This window comes from Cuculus canorus, chromosome 1 (assembly GCF_017976375.1).
Source record: "Cuculus canorus isolate bCucCan1 chromosome 1, bCucCan1.pri, whole genome shotgun sequence".
NCBI classification, from domain to species: Eukaryota; Metazoa; Chordata; class Aves; order Cuculiformes; family Cuculidae; genus Cuculus; species Cuculus canorus.
In genome coordinates, this window is record NC_071401.1 from 115,175,915 (window position 1) to 115,195,748 (window position 19,834).

General features: G+C 42.2%; 1 protein-coding gene across 6 annotated transcripts in view; it reads left to right on the plus strand.

Moving 5' to 3' along the window:
* The first annotated feature begins 7,459 nt into the window (after window positions 1–7,459).
* CD47 (CD47 molecule) overlaps window positions 7,460–19,834 on the plus strand; it is a 38,112-nt gene continuing 25,737 nt past the window's right edge. For all 6 annotated transcript variants that reach the window (XM_054068746.1, XM_054068755.1, XM_054068749.1 and 3 more), the window contains exons 1-6: window positions 7,460–7,603; window positions 11,526–11,876; window positions 15,415–15,504; window positions 17,574–17,675; window positions 18,054–18,146; window positions 18,698–18,793. In XM_054068746.1, coding sequence (XP_053924721.1) covers window positions 7,558–7,603; window positions 11,526–11,876; window positions 15,415–15,504; window positions 17,574–17,675; window positions 18,054–18,146; window positions 18,698–18,793 — 778 coding nt within the window. In that variant the 5' untranslated portion in view covers window positions 7,460–7,557. The remainder of the gene's footprint in view (window positions 7,604–11,525; window positions 11,877–15,414; window positions 15,505–17,573; window positions 17,676–18,053; window positions 18,147–18,697; window positions 18,794–19,834) is intronic.

The window sequence follows — 19,834 nt, forward strand, 5'->3', positions numbered from 1 at the left end:
TAAGTCCCATGTCCAGCTTTGGGTCCCTGTGCAAGTAGCCCCTGTAGACACTATAGGGATATGCTTACCTTTTTCTGTGCCTCTGGTGCTATCACTCTTCATGGCTTCCAGCTACTTAATTAACCTCATGAGACCTCAGTCATTGCCTCTGAATAGAGTGATATATTCCTACCTACGTATTCCTCAGATGAAAGAAGGGATAATATTATAATTACTATAGTATCATCGTGCTGCAAATGGACTGCTTATGCTTGGTTACCTACCACAGATTTAATCCATGAACATAACAGCTTCTCTTGTTTTCACAGCCTGGCTCTTCAGAGGAAGGCCCTTTGTTCCAAACCAGGATGATAAATGGGTTTTAGCTCTATTTTCTCAGAGGGAAGCTTACGTGATTGTGCTGTCTGTCATCTGTCTACGCAGATAAGTTTTTAACTGCCAGAGCCAATTATAATTATTTCCAAAGAAAAAAATTGCTAGAGGCAGACATCTCCATGATAATTACATTTCTCTGCATTTTGTGGAAACAGCAGCAGACTGGTTTGGGGCCAGGGAGAGTGAGGGAGAGGACAGAATGCAAGACCACGCTGAGAGCATGCTAAGTCAAGGAAATCTGAGAGGCCTTTACTGATGCTGCACCCACCCTGGCTGAAGGCAGACAGTCAGTCTGTTTGCAGCCTACTGGAGAGTCACTCGGCATGGGTGTCTCTCCAAATGGCTCACAAGACATGGCACCTCTTGTCTGTGGGTAGTATTTCATAGGAGACATCACTGTGGCTCCAGCTGCCATGGTGCAGAGGGGGAGTAGGCACAGCCCTTCTTCTTGCTAGCTATGATGGAGGGAAGAGATTTTGCTGTTTTAATTCAGGCAGTGGCACTATTCTGCCCTGCGCATGTGTACCTGCAGGTTGCAAAACCTCAATGGTGGGCAGGCTGGGCTGGTAGGTGCCTCCAGGGAGCACAAATTGGCCAACTGCAAGGCATGGTTAGAATATGCTCTGTGCTGTAACTAACTGAATGTAATAGCTGCATTGTTAACAAATACACATAACTTAACATGGGAGACAATGTGTCCTCTGTGCTCAGAGACCTGCCAATACACTAGTGAAAGCCGCTAAGGCCAGGTTCGTAAATGTATTTAGGTGACTGAGCCAAGATATCCGAGAGCCTAACTCTCTCTGCAATCAAAAGGGATTCTAACTTGCACTGCAAGGGAAGTCTCACACAGCTTTAAAGCTATGAACCTTTCTTCTTAAATATTTTAGAACTGACCCTCTGACCGAGCAAATCTTGACTGAAAGGAGAGGTTTCTGGAACTGCCCATGACAACCAAGTAGAAAGTCAAAATTTTTCTTCAATGGAACCAATTCTTGAAATCAAACTTCTAGTTTCACCATTACAGAACCTTCTTGGAATGGGGAAAAAGCCTAGGGTGAAAGCAGATCACCATCTTCACTACTTAAATACCGTAACATATAATTTCTATAAGGTTGTTGATAACCTGATCCAGTTCTCCAGGAATCTTAAGTGGAGGGCAGCTGCAGGGAATGTCAAGGACAGTCACTCTACCTTGCTGTCTGTTACAACCGACAACTACTGTCGGTTACAGTAGTTTGATGACCTCAACTGCAAATCTCACTGAGTTTGGAGCCTTTATGGCAGGAAAATGTTTCACAGGCTGGGTTTTCAGTGTCCACTATGTTACTACAGGGATAAGTTCCATGATGAATCCCAGCAGCTACAGCAGCAGGTGAACAGAGAACAGAAAATAAAAATGGAAATGCAAAAAAAATGCATTCAAATACAGAAGAGGAATAGAAAGACTGAAAAAGGGGAGGGAGGAGCATGAAGGAAGCACTATTTCCCTGAAATAGTTTTGAAATGGAGAAAAAATGACTGCATTTTAGCTATATCAAACAACTGTGAAATGTTTCACAGAGTTGTGTTCTTTTTGACTAGGTCTGTTCCTTGGGAAGTGTGCTTAGAAGTCCATTAATATTTATAAATATCACTTGAAGCTCATTTTTACTCTCTTGCCCAGGCAGAATCTCTCATAAGAAGAAAATACTGTTGCTTTTCTTTTCTTCTCCTTTATTTTATTTTATTTTATTTTATTTTATTTTATTTTTTGTATTATTAGAACTATATTAAGCTTAGGGTTAAGCCTGTTCTGAAAATGTCATATTCTATAGAGCTGTGATGTATAGCTTTGGTTGTCTGCCTATGCCCCTGAGAGAGGCCTGAGAATTAGATCTTTGGCCTGGAGGAATGGGTATGGACTATCTATTCTCAGCTCTGCCACTGGCTGATAATGCAACCTTAGTCAGTTCATTTAACCTCAGCATGCCTCAGTTTCCAGATCAAAAAAAGAAAGGGATAACAAGTCTCTTTGTGAATGCTTTGCGGTTCTTGAGGGAGAGCAAAGTATTGCCCATCGTGCTGCTGCTGCACTGTGACTCCTGTGAGTGTTATGATATGTACATTGAGTGAGTCCACGAACACAGATGGAGGCTTTGCATTACTTGCCAGGGGAGACAGCTCTTGCTGTCAGTTTGAAAAATCACAGCTAAAGACACTCTTTGCTTTAGGCATGCAGGCTTTTAGGACACTTCAGCATTTTCCTGCCAGCCATAGCAATCGCTGCCTCCTGTACGTTGGCTTGCGTATGTGACTCATGCCTGCCACAGCTTCACTTGCTGACCCCAAATAGTGATCAGGAAACCGATATAGTATCAGTGCGTAGTAGTGGTAATAGATTAGTTGACTAATTTAAGGACAAAGTCTGCCTCAGAAGTTATAAATGAGAGACTCATGTACAGTTTTCAAAATATACATCTTATTGCTTTTGGAGCATTTGGGCCCACTACGCAAGTCAGAGAATGGCCTGTCCTTTTCACAGCTTCCAAGATATGTTTCTGTGCTGGTTTCCAGAGCATACACACACTGGGTGAAGAGACACACATGGTACCGCAGGGCAAAAGAAGACAGAAATGGCCACAGTGATGTTAGAAACAGTGGTTAAAAGCACGTGGCTCTTCTATTACACCAGGGTATGCTTGGCACATCTGGCCCAGAAAGGGGCCTTTCTCTCAGTAGATATAAGAAGCGTCAGAACTGTTTTGTGCTGCACGGTCCAGCTTCTTGGAACCATCAGCAAGCACAGGCATTGCAGACCGTTCTCAGCAGCAGAAGGCAGAACATTATAAGACAAAGTATTGCAGATGCACACCTAACTAGATGGCATACCTCCAAAAAAATCAGGGAAATGGCATTCACAGAGAGTTATCTTTCAGGGATTTATGAAACCCAGTTAAGTAGTATAGAAGACAGCTCCTGACACAGAGCAACACTCTCTCATGCAGGACTCCTGGCTGTATGAAATTTCCTGTGTGTGCTGTTTTGCTTTTAGGCTAGCGTGGGTGAGTTACGTGCTGCCTTAGCAACAGCGGGAAATGCCTGCTGCAGCCATAGCCTTCTCCTCTTTGCAGCAGGAGGAGAGCATTCCCTGTTTTCTTATAAACAACATGCCGTGCAGCTCCACAGAGCTGAACCTGTCCCCTGACACCTGCCTGCAGCTCTTAACATGCTGGCACTTAGTCTGAGCATGCATGAGGCTACAACTGAAGCAGACATGTCTTCCTTACTATTCTCTGCTCCAGTTCATTTCCTCTGGACTCCAGAAAACATTATTTCGATCAGTCTGGCAGAAGCAGGATCAGCTGCTTCATGCCAGCCTCCTCCATCATTTCTGAAGTCAGTTGGCTCCCACTGCTTAAGGCTTTTGACTAAACTTGAACGCTGGAGAATGTCTGAGTGCTTTATAAATATCTGGAGGAAATAAATGCAGTAGTTGAGGCATTGGTATCCATCAATCACTTATGGAGGGCTGGGGAAGAATTTAAGAGAACAGAATCTCAGGAAGCAGGGGGAGAGGGCGAGAAACCACCCAAGCCAATACTAATGTAGGAGCTAAGAAAATGTAGTAAAACTATGAGAGACATAAAAAATGCAGAAATCCCATTTCTTACAGAATTTTGGTTCTGCCCTGGCTTTCATCCTCTGTTGAACGTTAGGACTTGTAAAAATTTTATATGTAGATTTCTATACGTATGTATGTATGTATCTATCTATCTACACATGTGTGTTCTTCAAATGTATTTAAGAGTCCTTTTTTTTAATGCTTCACCAAGACATATGCCTGAGAACAACGTATGCATTTATGGAGTAAGTATTTATAGACTCAAAATTTTTAGATAATTATACCATTAAAAAAAAAAAAGTTCTAAAGAGGGCTACTCCTGGGGAAAAAAAACCCCAAACGTATTGAAACATTGCTGAAACAGTCAAATGCGTATTAGTCCAGATGCAGAATCATGGAATCATGGAATCATGGAATCATAGAATCATAGGATGGTTTGTGTTGGAAGGGACCTTAAAGATCATCCAGTTCCAACCCCCCTGCCATGTGCAAGGACACCTCCCACCAGATCAGGCTGCCCAAGGACCCATCCAACCTGGCCTTCAACACCTTCAGGGATGGGGCAGCCACAACTTCCTGGGCAACCTGTGCCAGTGCCTCCCACTCTCATGGTGAAGAATTTCCTCCTTAAGTCTAGTCTACATCTGCCCCTCTCCAGTTTATACCCATTGCCCCTAGTCCTACCACTACAAGCCTTTGTGGATAGTCCCTCCCCAGCTTTCTTGTAGCCCCTTTAGGGGAGGGGAAAAGACGGCATTTATTCTCGGCTTTCGTTGAAGAGCATCGACGAATCAGTGACAAACTCTGCGGTGTTTTGTTCTGTGCGGCTGTATTGGGGCCCCCGGCGGGGCGGGGTTCTCCTCCCGGGGCGGGGTATCGTGCAGCGTCAGGAGATACCGGGAAAGGGAGACGGAAACCGAAAGCGCCCGCCCTCCTCTACCCGCAGAGGGGTGGAGCGAGGGGCAGGGATGGGGAGGTCCCGCTTTCCCTATCCCCGCGCTGGAGTATTTGACCCCGTTCGAAATCATCATCGCTCCAGAGGGGAGCGGCTTACGGGAAGGGGAGCGGGAGTCGCCGTGTCCGCGCTTCCCCTTTTATTGGTCTCAGCCCTTCCAAACCAAAGTGTTGTATGGTTCTGGGGTCCGGCTGGCAGCCCCGGACACGTAAGCCAGCCATTTTATCCAGCCTTGAGTCAGAACGCAGCTATCGGCTCCGTGACTGCGGGAACAGCCGGGACACACCAGGGACCCCGGCAAGGGAAACAGACCCTGATCGTTGCTTAAAAAAACACCAAACCCAAAAGCCTGGCTTTGCTGAAGCTGTAGAGGCTGGGGTGCGTGAAGAGGTTGAAACAGAAGCTTACACTTAATAGTTTAATGTAACCATTAAGGCAGACACGCTTTACGCAGGGCCGGAGAACACCCGGGATTCATCTTCAGTAATGCTTCTACCCAACAGCCATTTCAGAGAACTTTATGTATGCAGAATTGTTTTCATATTCATGTTTATCCCCGAAATGACAAGCGCACGTTATTCCTGCAACCTCATAGCATATCATTGCATACTAAATCAATCCCACCCAGAGTCGTTAAGGTGTAGCCATATCTGGATGGTCGATCTCAACGACTCTGTGTGACAAGAAGATAAGGCTCCTTATCGTTATCTTAGTTATTAATCTTATTTTAACCCACTGCAGGTGACATTCCGTCTCACCATTTACAAATGACCATTTCAGGATTGAGAGCAGCCCTGCGGAGAGAGACGTGGGGGTCCTGGTGGATGAGAAGCTGGACATGAGCACAGGCTGAGAGAGTTGGGGTCGTTCAGCCTGGAGAAGGCTCCGAGGAGACCTCATAGCAGTTTCTAGTACCCGAAGGGGCTACAGGAAAGCTGGGAAGGGACTGATTACAAGGACATGTAGTGGTAGGACAGGGGTAAATGGCTTTAAATTGGAGAGAGGAAGAGTTAGACTAGACATTAAGAAGAAATTTTTCACTATGAGGGTGGTGAGGCACTGGAACAGGTTGCCCAAGGAAGCTATGGATGCCCTGGGGGTGTTCAAGGCCAGGTTGGATGGGGCTTTGAGCAGCCTTGTCTGGTGGCAGATGGCCTGCCCATGGCAGGGAGGTTGGAATCATCTTTTAAGGTCCCCTTCAACCCAAACCATTCCATGATTCTATGAGCCAGCAATGTGCACTCATAGACCAGAAAGACAACCGTGTCCTGGGCTGCATCCAAAGAAGCATGGCCAGTAGGGTGAGGGAGGTGGTTCTGCCTCTCTGCTCTGCTCTAGAGAGACCACACTTGGAATACTATGGGCCCTGCAGCCCTCAGTGCAGGAGGGGCATGGATCAGTTGGAGCAGGTCCTGAGGAGGGACGCAAAAAATGATCAGAGGGCTGGAACAACCGTCTCCGTGAAGAGAGGCTGAGAGAATTGGGCTTGTTCAGCCTGGAGAAGAGAAGGCTCCAAGGAGACCTTATAGCAGCTTTTCAACAGTTAAAGGGGGCTCATAAAGATCATAGAATCATAGAATAGTTAGGGTTGAAAGGGACCTTAAAGATCATCCAGTTCCAACCCCCCTGCCATGGGCAGGGACACCTCCCACTAGATCAGGCTGCCCAAGGCCCCATCCAAGCTGGCCTTCAACACCTCCAGGGATGGGGCAGCCACAGCTTCCCTGGGCTATGTGTTCCAGTGCCTCACCACCCTCATGGTGAAGAATTTTCTCCTTAAGTCTAGTCTACATCTGCCCTTATCCAGTTTATACCCATTGCCCCTCAGTCCTATCACCTTTGTGAACAGATGGGGAAGAACTTTTTAGTGGGTCTTGTAGAAACAGGATGAGGGATAGCAGTTTTAAACTAGTTTAGACTACGTATTGGGAAGAAAATTTTCACGAGGGCAGGAAGACACTGGCACAGGTTGTCTCATCCCTGTAAGTATTCAAGGTGAGGTTGGGTGAACAACCTCATCGGGTTGAAGGTGCCCCTGCTTATTGCAGGGGGGTCGGACTGGGTGACCTGTAAAGGTCCCTTCCAACCCACTCCATGATCACGTTCAGACTGGATATCCGGAAAAAAAAATTTCGCAGAAAGGGTCATCGGTCAGTGGCAGAGGCTGCCCGGGGATGGGGGTTGAGTCACCATCCCTGGAGGTATTTAAAAGACGGGTAGGTGAGGTGCTCAGGGAAATGGTTTAGCGGCAGATAGGAATGGTTGGACTCGATGAACTCAGAGGTGTTTTCCGACCTAGTGATTCTATGATCCCATGACTCTGTTCCCGGTGTCCCTGCGGGCGGAGGGCGCCGCAGGTAACACCCGGGCGCGAGCGCGGATGAGGCGGGAGGGGGAGAGGCTGCCACCGCCGTCACCACGCGGGGGGGGGGAAGGGGGGAGGACGAGGGAGCGTGGGCGCGCGGCCACCCCCGCCCCGGAGGCCTCAGCCAATCAGCGGTGGGAGATAACGCGTTCCCCTCCTCCCCTCCCTCCCTCCTCCTCCCCCGCGGCCCCGCCCCTCGGCGCGCGCGGAGCCGCCCGCCCGCCGCGGCCGCCAGAGGCTCCGGGACCGCCACCCGCCATGTGGCTGCTGTTCGCCTGCGTGCTCATCAGCGCCCTGCGACACGGTGAGTTCCGACGCGGGCTCTCTGTTTATGTTCCTCTCGTTGTCGTCGTTGTCGCTGCTACCGCCGCTGCGGCAGCCGGGCTCCAGGCGCCTTCCCCCGCCTCCCCGCGGGGCCTGAGGGGGTCACACGGGGGCGGCGGGGAGGGAGGGCAGAGCCACCCCCCGGGGGTGTGTGTGGGGACGAGGCGGGGTCCCGAGGGGCGAACGGAGCGGAGGGAGCTGCGCTTGGAATCGTGGAACCACTCGATTGGAAAAGACCTTTGAGATCGTCGAGTCCAACCCTATTTTGTCCAGATCCCTGAGCGCCTCATCCGCCCGTCTTTTAAATACCTCCAGCCATGGTGATTCGATCAATTCGATAAGATCATTTATTTCGGTGAAGAAATGTTTCCTGTTGTCCAATCTGAACCTCCCCTGGCGCAGCTGGAGGCCATTTCCTCTCGTCCTGTCATTTGGGAGACGAGACCAACAGCCTCCTCTCCACAACCTCCTTTCAGATACTTGTAGACAGCGATAAGATCTCCCCACAGCCTCTTCTTCTCCAGGCTAAACAACCCACCAGCTTCTTTGCCCTTCTCTGGACACGCTCCAGCACCTCAGTGTCTTTATTGTATTGAGGGGCCTGAAACCGAACGCGATGTTCGCGGAGCCTGTCGTCGCCGCTGCCTGGGTACTGCCGCGCTGCCGGCGGTTATGGCAGCTGGGATGTGTGTGACTGTGGTCTGCTTAGCTGTAGCTCGCCGTCCTGTTTTTTTTTTTTTTTCTGGGGAGAGCAGGGGTGGATCTTCTAGCTTTCCCACTTCCCTCATCGTCCCTGGAGTTCGGGGGCGAGTTGCTTCTTGCAAAAGTTGCGGGAGAGAGAAACACTGTGACCAGCGCAGAGCTCCTCATCTTGTGCCTGGTAGCATTAAGGCAGCCTAGCTTCACATGCTTTCTCGAAGAAGTAACCGTGATCAAACTGGTCGCCTGCTGTACTGTTTCTGGGGTTGACAGTATTTCTCAGCCTTAAAAAAGGTTGGGATGTCGCTGACGTGTAAATGAGATCTCGCAATATCAACTTCTTGTTTTTCTGTGCCTTCAAGAAGAAATTCGCTGGGGAGAGGGAGAACAGAAAAATTACAATGCTTTCGCTGAAACGTAAACGGTAGATTGTGTTTCCGTCAGTAAGCAGCACATCTAATCCTGCATGTTTAAAACTACTGTCTAAATTCATGTCTGGGTTCCTGAGTTAGCAGTAGACTGACAAATGCTGAGTGCCCCACCATGTGTTCTAGTCAGTGAGAAATGTAGGTGTCCATCAGGTGGAACTATCAAGCATAGCCAATTTTGACTTAATGGATGATATTCCCAAACTTGCACTGCATATGTCATTTGAAACCTTTCTGTGGCAACATCACAACGTGTTCTTCAGAAGAAAGCCCCCAGAACTGCTTAGTGTAAGGCTTTAAAATTGCTAACTTTATGTGACACCTCTAAGCTAATAACCCATGAGAAAGCTTGAGACCAGAAGCCCACTTAGCAGTCCACTGCCTTCAGGATTTGGGAGCTGTTGCCAAAGTGTTCTTATGACTTCCTCGAAGTCGATACTGGAAGCATCTGTAGTAAGCAGTCAGGTTCCCTTTAGTGAGTAGCCCTGCAACCCTCCTACTAAAGCAGTCATGTTTACAAAGGACAAACCCCACAGATATCTGTCTGTGTGCTTCTGGTGGTGCCTGTCTGCAGCCTGCTTGTTATTTCCCCATCATGCTGCTGGTGGAGCAGCTCACATGGGTACTTTTTATTGGCTTCAGGCAAAGTATGCCAGCTCTCATAGACTGTGCAACAGCAAACCGGCGATTTACAGTGCCCTGCCATTCTGTGCTAATACTAGTGAGAAAATCATGATCAATTTAATTCCTTCAAAATGGTAGTTTTTGTAAATATTTGGAAGAATTGTTTCATCCTTTAGTTGAAAATCACCTTTCTCAGTGTTGGAGCCAGTGGAGAAACAAATTTAAAAAATTATAAAGTGTAAATATGCTAGCTCTAAGTGAGAAAAAACCAAACCAAACCAAAACCCCAACAAACAACACCCAACAACCTTACATGCAGAAACTTTTTATTATGAGGAAGCGTTAAAATAGAGCGGATGTGATATGTATTTCGGGAAGGACTACTGAAGCACTACAGCTTTTAATTATGTGCATGTATTTTTCATTAATGCATAGTTTGCAGTCTGAGTACAGTTCCCTTTTATTCTGCTTTTGTTACTTTTATTTTTTGAGGTACTGTTTAAAAGATGCAACACAATGAGTAAACCAGAGAATAATTCTTTCTTCACTATTATTATGCTGTCACGCGTAATGCATTTTTAGTCAGTTTATTATAAGCTTTTTATATCCAGTAGTAATCCAGTGGTTTGTGTGAGTATTAAATCAGTGTTTCAAGGATCAGTGCTTTTTAAACTTAATCTGAGACTGTTGCTTTGAAAAAAAAAATGAGGTACTACATATAGTGACACAACTTCTATTGGAGTTTTCTTTGTTGTTATCATGTCTTTTTTTCTCCTCCCGTTTCCCTAATTGCATTTTGTCATCAAATAGATATCACAGTTCTGAGCTGGCTTAGATGCTTGAATACATACTTGAATAAGCTACTCCAGTTCGTGAGTCTGCATGCTTACAGTATTGGGGGTTGTGGTCTTGGTTTACAGTACATATCTTTTCCCATATTTGGTTTTATTAGGTGGATATAGTTAAGCATTTTGAATGATGAATGCCACTGGGACTTTGGGGAGCAATGGCCATTAGGACATCTATTAAACTAAGTTACAATTTCACACAAATAAGGAAGGATATAGTAAATGCGGGATCCAACACCTTCCTATTTTGCAGTCAAGCTCATTTAATTAACCTATTTATTCTGGTTCCTGGTGTAATATAAATAATGCTGTTGGGGTTTGTTGTTTATTTTTTTATTTTTTTAAATTTTTTTTGTATTCTTAAGAATTGATGATTGAGTCTTCATTTGGAAAAATATAGGCATAGGGTTTAGGTGTTTCTTGAAGAAGTGTTGAGTTAGTACTACTGTTTTAGAACCGTGGTGCAATGTGGGAAAGGTATGATAAAACCTGGCAGTGACAATATAACCCTATGTGGTGGTGATTTTTCTTTACCCGCATTGAAAGTTATTGTTAGCATGAATTATAGTGATCTGTTATACAGGACATTTGTTGTTACACATCCTCTATTTTCAGTTCTGTTGTGTATACACTGAAATACTAAGAGACTAATAATATTACTTGATATATTATATTGAGCGTGTGTCTCCTTCATAGGTAAGGAAAAGAGAATTGGCAAGAAACAATTTAAAGCTATGGGCATTTGGCTCCATCTTCAGAGATAAGAAGGAACAAATGGCAAATCTTTGACTAAGCTGCCTTGCATGCCTGTCTCAGAAGCGTAAAAGTAGATTTTTTTTTTCCCCAGTCCTTAACAAACTGTAAAGGATGCTTGTATGGAGCTGATGCCTGGACCTACGTTTTGAGATACCCATGTGATCAGCAGCAAAAATCTGAACATCAGTGGTTAATATGCTTGTGCTTTGGAGAAAACAGGCCTTAATGCAGTATTTCTATGTATGGCCTTTTAGTGGAAATGTCCAAGTGACTGCCCAAAGTTTTAGTTTTTTTCATTATTGTTTTTTATGATATATTTATCTGTACTTAAATGGTTATGAGAATGGCTAAGTCTATGTAGAGGGGCTGTGGTAGTGTTACAATACTGCCTTTTTTCCATCTTTTGTTATTCTTAAAGCATAGTTCTTTTTTGTGATTTCATGGGGTAGTTTGTTTTCCCAAGTCATATGTTGCAATTCTTTTATCTTTCTTCTCTTGTATGTTTAGGAATAATTCTGAATGTGTCAATTTTTGTTTTTCTTTATAGGTTCTGCCCAACTGGAACTTACTACCAGGAGTCCTGTTGAATCGACTAGCTGTAATAGAACTGTCACTTTGCCTTGCTATGTGGTTGATCTGAAGCTGACCAGTGCAAAGGGCATGTTTGTTACATGGCAGAAACATGATAAATTAATTTTTTCTTATGATGGAGCAACCCAGGAGTTTTTCAGAGATCCAGTGGTTCCTTCAGCTAACTTAGCATCTCTAGTGGATTTACCCAAGGGTGTTGCATCTCTAACATTTAAAAATGGAGAAGGAGTTGATGGAAATTACAGTTGTAAAGTAACAGTATCAAACAGCGAAGGAAAAATAACAGTTGAACTTAGAAGCATCACAGGTGAGTTTCCTCCCATTGTTTTAGAATTTGTTGTGAGAAAACAAAATCTTATGGGAAGAGAAAAATAATGAATATGACAATGTATTACTTTAAATTGAAAATACAGAAAGTGTAGCACCCAAACCTTCTAACCTGAATGCTAATGAGTTATTTTGGATTGAGTTATAGGGAAGTGCGTCTGTGGGAAAGATCTGAACGCTTTTTTCCATTCTGTAATAATGTCTGAAGGCCAGTTGTCTAATAAATTTATGCTTTTCCACGTTTTTACATTATACAGTTGGTGGTATTTTTAGCCATGTTATTGCATTACTTACTGTATCGTACTCCCATTATCTTTGTAATACTGAGATGTGTATATATCCTTTGCAGTGGCTGCAGAGATCTTTCCTTTAAGAATTGCATCTTGCAAACTTTAGCTGCGCTGGAAAAAAATTATAGATAGAACTAATAGAAATTCTGTATAAGAGCTCTAAAACTTAATCTGAAGGCATGCAGTTTTCCAGTGAGGCTGAAAATGCTACTACTAAGTGGTAACTTGTAACAGTTGCCTAGCATTAAATGTTGTCTTCAGAGACAATATTAAACTAAAATAATGCTGACTAAGTGATGAATGTCTCATTTAGTGAGCCATTCTTCCTTATGTTGTCAGATGTAGCCTATGTGCTCTTAACACCTCAGCTATCGAATAATAGGATCTACTGTACAGGTGCAGTCTGTCTAGTATTTTGCAGAAGTGACAGTTTCACTGAACATAGGTGTGTGTGTTACTCTGTTCTGCACAGGAGACTTGGGTTTTACTTCCGGAAAACTCAGAAGCACTGAGTGTGTTACATATGCGTAGCACATGAAGTCTTACCTGTGCGCTGTAGAATCGTCGTAAGATGTTTTTACTTTTAGTTTTTGTATTTGTCATTGAAAGCTCAAATAGATGTTACTTGTGTCCTGCAAACATCTGCATAATTCACTGTTGGGTCTAACTGTTGATTTAACTATATAAACTGCAAAACGAATACGATCCTCAAATGGATTGAGAAGGGTACAACCACTGAAAGAGTGAGGATGCTGCAAAATCATTCAGTTCTTAGAACACTGCATGAACAGGTGAAGAGGTATAGGCAGTTTCCTTCCTTCTGTTACAACTTCTTCCTCGCTCAACCTTTTTGGATTGTTTTTGCCATTCATTGTTAAGCTCTAGAAGAGGAAACAAGGTTTGAGGATGTGGTGGAATCAAGTTCCATTTGCAAGTTTTGTTTTCTTTTTACTTTTCTCCGTGTTTAGAATTTTGAAAGCAGTGCAAGGACTGCAAAGCATGAAACTGATGTAATTTTTCAGGTATCATTTTCTAGTTGTCACATGTGCAAGGAAATTACCCCAATGCTGAATGAAAAATGTGGTTGGTGAAGAATTTATAGTTGTGATGCTGCATTAGGTTTGAGAGGGGAGGCTAGAAAATGTAAAACATAGTTTTATGTGGCACGGTTTAGCTGAAGGTATTTGTTGCTTGTTTTCTCTTTAAATTCTTCTGCTTAATATTTTGTTGCTTGTTCCGCAGTTTTCTAGAGAGACTCTCGAGGTAAGCTCATAGAAGAAAGTGCAGCAAGTGAGTTTTGAAAAAGGGTTCATGAATAATGGAATTCTATACCAGCCCTCACTGTCATTTCTGAGTGTTGAATTCGTGCTGTCGCTACTAATATGTTCCAACTGATGTTTTTACAAAGATAGTCTTATAAAAGCCAACTATTGCCCATCTCACTTTACAGAATTTCTGAATTCACCTAGGAAACAGGTAGCAGAGTGAGCAAGACTTAAATACTTGTGCCCTTGTCTTTGGCCACACTCTCTACTGATCAGTTATCTTCACTGGAGAGTGACCGTAAAGTTTCCCCTTTTTCTTCCCGTCTCTCTCTCTCTCCCTCTTCTGTCTTCCCCCCCTAAATCTCTCCTGTTAGTTTTGAACTGAGTTTCTTTATATTTGGTCTACTTTTTGCCAGGAGTTTACTTTATTGCTGTGTAGCACCAGACTAAGGGAAATGTATTACCAGGAAAATGTGTTCAGCTATTTCTCTTATTTGCATGTTGCGTGTACCAGCAGTATTGCATGCAGCTGCTTTTAGACTCTCTAATGGGACCATATGTGGTGCCATGTTGCTTGCTGAAGTCCTAGCAGATACTAGGCTTCATGTTTGCTTTTTTTCTGTTTGCGGTACCAGGTAGTATCATCTGGAAATCTTAGAGGAAGTGAAGCTGCTTTAGAGTCTCTGCTCGCAGATACTTAATATTCATTAATAGTTCTCAGTTACATAGAACAGCATCTCTGGGATTTGCCTGTAGGATTTGGCTTATCTAGAGAATGGCAGCTGTGCATTGAAGTTACTGTTCAATATTAGTTGCTTTTTTGAAAATGCCAGTGAACCAAAAAGGCTTCCTTTAAACAGTTCATTAAATTAGGCTGCTTTTGGCTTTAAAGAAGTTAGCAGATATTCTTGCATTTCTCTACCTTTAGTGTATTTTGCAATTGCCTTCTATGCACGTTGTAACCACAGCATCTTCTGTGACTGCTTATGGGGGGAGGGGAAGAGGAAGAGAGGAATTTGTGAATTTAAAATTGTCCTCGAGGTATTTTTGTGAGGTATTGCTACTTAATTCTGTTTTTGGAGCTGCAGATACAGCTTTTAAACATGGAGAGTAAGTGCAAGGAGTGTGTGTCTAGATTAACGTTAGCAGTTTCTTCAAAAGCAAGCGTGCAGGCAGAAGAATGGTAGCAAGTATAATGTAAGAAATGGAGACACTGGAATCCACTGAGTCTAAATCAATTTATGAGCAGAGATGCAAGAATCAAGTGCATTTTCTAGTTCAGTGGAGATATTTTCAGAGTTTTCTGTTGGAAGGTGGCTTACATGGTCTTAGAGCACAAGTGACTGAACAGCCTAAGGCATCCAAGATGCAGGGTAAAAAAAGAAAGCTAAATGGATGGTAGTGAGAAGACCTAAAGGAAAATGTGTGATTTCTAAAATTAATAAAGCAGTGTTTCTTTCTCACTTGAATTTTATGTATTCCTTGTCACACATCTGGATTACTTCAGGAATTGTATCACTTGGAGGTTAAAGCATCAGATACGACTGGTAGAAAATAGCTGGTTAAGCATCAGATTGGACTTTTCATATCTTGCCTAGCTTCCCTGCTTAACATAAATACACTATTTTTTTTTTCTGATCTACTGTGCTGTTTGTAGTTCCACAAGGTAACTAGCTTGTACTGCCAGACAAGTAGCATAAAGAGATCATCTTCTGCAGTGGAGGATAAGGTTTAGAAAATGATAGGGTGACTAGAAATACTGAAAAAATAGGTTGTCATACACAAGATCAGAGTGAAAAATACTTAAGTAGGAGTCATAGCTTTTATAGCCTATTATAACTCTTAATACTAGCTATTACATACGGTATTCAGCAATCTAGAGCATAGCCTAAGAAGAGCAATAAATGTAAAGCTAGTAGCCTCGGTTTGTTTTCTTCATACCATTTTTCTTTTTGTTCTCTAGGACCATGGTTTGTTCTAATGGAAAGGGCTTTCATCATAGCATTGCTGTTATTTGTTGCTGGTTTGTGTTTGGCTCAGTTCATTTTTGTTGGTAAGTATTGACTCTTTTAATTCTTTGCAATTATTGAGTTGTCCCAAAATCGCTTGCATAAAGGCATCCCTTTAACATGAAAGACAGTGCTTATATCTAAAACATGTCCGGTAAAATAATTGATCCAGACAATACACAGAGGAGTGATATGTCTGTTTTGTCAGACACCAAACTTGGTGTTTGTTTTGCTCTGGAATCCTTTCCTGATCATTGGTGGTGTGTTACTTACATTCATTTCTGGGCTATTTTTTGGCATGAATCAGCTAACACCATGGGAGGCTTACCTTGTCTACAGGTATCGAGATAGTTCCTAATAAGAACTCTTACTTAACAGGCTTGGTCAGTAAGAGCACACCAAGCTGCACCTGCAAGGGCTTCCATTTCCTTTCTGGTGGGCCTTGCATTCTTTAAGGACACATAACATACCTTTTTGGTATCGAGCTACAAAACTGCTAGTCTGTCGTAGTGTTTGAGTTTAGGACCTTTAAACTGGAAAAAGAAAAAATAGGACTTAAACTCATTAAAAAGATGTGTGTTTTGGGGCTTCAGTGTGCCACATGCTGCCCCAGTCATGCAGTGTGGACACAGGCACTGAGCTGAAGGAGATCTAGCCCTAAGCCATGGGATCTGGGCTAGTCTGCTTGATTTGCTTGAAGGCCAGGGGTTGTTCCTTAGGGTTAGGCTATTTTATGTATGTTTCTGCTGCCAGTAGTGTTGCAAACAATGAGCTTTTTTTTGTTTGTGTAGTTTTTGCGGGGTATAATTTTAATGTCTACTGTCACTGGTTACAAGGAAGCTTTTCTTCACTGTCGGTTCACCACTACGTTATTGAATCATTACAAACAGCATGTTTCATTTTATGGTCATAACATCAGTGGTGGAGAAGGATTGTCCTCTATTTTTAGTGTAAAATTGTTCATTAGGCTTTCAGCACTGGCTAAGTTATAATTTAAAACTGACTTCAGTGATTTTGTCAAATGTTTTTTTAGAGGCAATGCATTCACCAGTCTCATACCTCTTTAGGTGTTCCTTGTACGCTGCTGTCCAACACCTATGAAATGCAGAGTCTGCTTTATGTTCTAGACTTTCAGATGGCTTCTCGTGGTGCAATTTGTTGCGTTGGTCCTTGAGATTTTTTTAGCCTTTTTCAGTTTGTAGACTTCTGAAAAAGAAAATATAATTTCTGCTTAGAGCTGAGTCCATAAGAGACAGAAAGAACATGCATCCATGATGGTTTATACTAATCACACACGATCACCTATCTATATATAATTTGCTTGATTACATTTTCATGTACCTCTGGAAGTTGTATGTGACTCTTCAAAGGTCCATCTGTGGTCAGAGGTTGAGAAGTAACGTATGTATTTTTAATGATTTTATTTTCATAATGTAAGATTCCCCGATGTGTTCAGGAATTGTCATTGCCTTGCATTGGTAGCAGAACTAAGTTTATAGCATTTTGGTAAGAAAGTAATAATTGTCCTGAAATAAGCATGGATACATCCATGGGGAAGTACTTCATTGTGAGGTCAGTGACTTCTGTGGGCAAAAGAAATTGCTGCCTCTAAATTTAAAAAAACGTGAAGGTAATTAGTTTGGTTCTTTAAGTGGGTTTGGGTTTTTTACCTGTTTAATTTGCGCTATTTTAGTTAATGTGTGAATACAGCAGTGCTACAGGATGCCTTTAAATACTTTGTTAAACTGGGCTTGATTTTTCTGTGTAACACTTGGGAACATACATTGTTGTGGTTTTGTAGTGCCAGTAGTGCATCTACTTGAATTAACCTCTACTGTGTCCCAAAGTTATAACATTAGCTCGATGGTAGAAAGGGTGGAATTAAGAATTTGACTAGAACACCAATGCCAAGTTTCACTTGTCTGAATAACCCACATTAACCATATCAAACAATGAAAGCAAATGAAATCTTGGTAATATATCTAGTTCTAATTTTTTAGGAATTTGTTTCTTTGTTTGAGACAACAGTCCTAATCACAAAATCTGTGTTTTAGTGAGAGAATATGTATGTATAATTGTTTTCCCCCCTCTCTCTCTTTTTTTTGTCTTTAAGCAATAAAATATGGACTTGGACCTCAGAAGAAAATTTGCTTTATTGGAACAGGTTTCATCTTCACAGTTGCTGCTGTTGTAGGCATTGTTTTTTTTGTTCAAGGTAAGTATTAAAATTGTCTTCCTAGACTAAGGGTATAAGAGCACAAATGAATCTCTACCATACAGTAGTATGGGATCTGTTACCACCTATTAATTACCATCTACAAATTTTTAAATGGAAAAAAAATACAGAATACAACAGAAACAGAATTATGGTTATCAGGCCCTTAAATGATCATGAGGAGATAGAGTCCCAAATTTATTTCTGCTTTCTGTTCTGCTATCTTTGATGAATATTAGGAGCTAGGGAGTGTTTTCTCGTGCTTCAGTGGGACTTTTTTATAGACCCTAAAAGCTTGAAGGTACTAATGATTTACTTTTGTTGCTTTATTCCAATCAAGGATTTCTGTTGTACTAATTTCTATGCAAATATTTGCAGATGGCTATAATACACAGAGTCAAGCTGGTTTTGGCCTACTTGTAGTCCCTGTTGTGGTTGCAGTACCACTTCAGTACTTGATGTTTGGAATTGGTGAGTATTTATTTATTTATTAACTCAAGAACATACTGATGGGAAAACAGCTCCTCCTTCATAATCTGCGTGCTATTTTCTTTTTTATAAATAGGTGCTATAAACGCTTCCTGCATTCCTGACCTTCCTAGTATCTCAAACCAAAATGTTTAACCTATGTGTGCTTGGCTAAGTTGCTTAGGGAGGAAGTATAAGTTACCCACTTGAAAAATTAGATCTAGGGTGGGATTTCTGAGTAATTCCTGCTCTTGCTCTCTTGCTTCCTGGGTCTTGGGACCGGGATGAATAACTCTCACAATGCATGGGTTCTGTTTTTTCTGTTGTTTATTTATAATTTTATTTATAAGTACATATATTTTTACATGTGCATGTATACCTACAAGAGCCCTGAGTGACTTGCAGCGCCTTGTGAGTTTTGTTGTCACACTGGCTGGCTGAGCTTAGAATTTGGGAGAATCTGCTTTGTAGCTTTATGTGAGTGATCTATCTTTTGTGCCTCTGTAGCTAACCTTTTAAAATTATGATTTTGTTTCTCTTTCTGTTTTTCCCAGTTTTTGATAGTCTACCAAAAGCAACGTTTGTTCTGATAGGTTTGCAAATTCTTGGTTATATAATTGCTGTGGTTGGTTTTGCATTGTCTGTCTCAGGTAAGCAATTTATCTTCTGTAGAAGTGTCTGTTTACTTTTGTCTGTACCTGATGCTTGTTTATTTCTAACACTAAAGTGCTGTGAAAATGGTTTAACTATATTGAGTGTTAAGAAGTAACTTCTGTAAATGTACTTTAGGACTACTGTATTAATGCTTTTATCTGACGAAAGAAGAATAGCAATAGGCAATATTAATATATCCGTTTCATTAGTATGACTGTATCCAGCGTGACTGTATTCTATGAGCAGTTGCTTTTTTTAAAAAAAAAAAAAAAAATTAATTATTTCAATCTTGCAACAGTTGGTGCCCTGAAGAGTCACCTAAAACCAACATTGATCTTTCTTACTGTTGTTCTTACCGAGGCCTAGATTATATAGAAACTAAACTAGAATCATAATGGTTTTCTCACGTTCGATGAGTAAATCAGAAATTCCCTGTTAATCTCTGCTTATATGTGACTGACTGCATCACTGGGAAATGAAAGCCATTGAAACAGCCTCAGAAGACAAATGCTGAGGCAGTAAACTGGGAAGCATTCTTGGACTGTTTTAAGTCCGGTTGTGGCTGGCATTCTGTTTTAGCATTGAAAAACTCACTGTTGCAAAGGTACACCCGCTAAACACCGCACACGGTGATATCGCTTATCCCTGCCTTTAACCCTCCCTTTGTCCCATGCCTCTCTTCCTCAGCCCACCAGAAAACCTCACAGCAGAGAAAAGGGTGAATTTAGGATTAGGCATCCTTGGTGGTATATTTAATAGTAGAAAACATACTGATGTTTGTTGGAAACACTTTTTATCCCTGATTTACTGTTTCAGAGAGTTATTCTTCATTTTAATTGTTTTTTGGTTAGGAATTTAAGAAAACATTTCTTCTTGAAGTGGTTTCTACGGGTGAAATGATAGACCTTTCAGCGGAGTCGTGATATGAGTTCTGTGCTTATTGTTTAGTATTTACAGAAGTATTTGTAAGAGGCACCTAAGTGTTGTCAAATGTAATAGAAAAATAAACTGATGGGAGATTTCTGGTAAAGCATTAA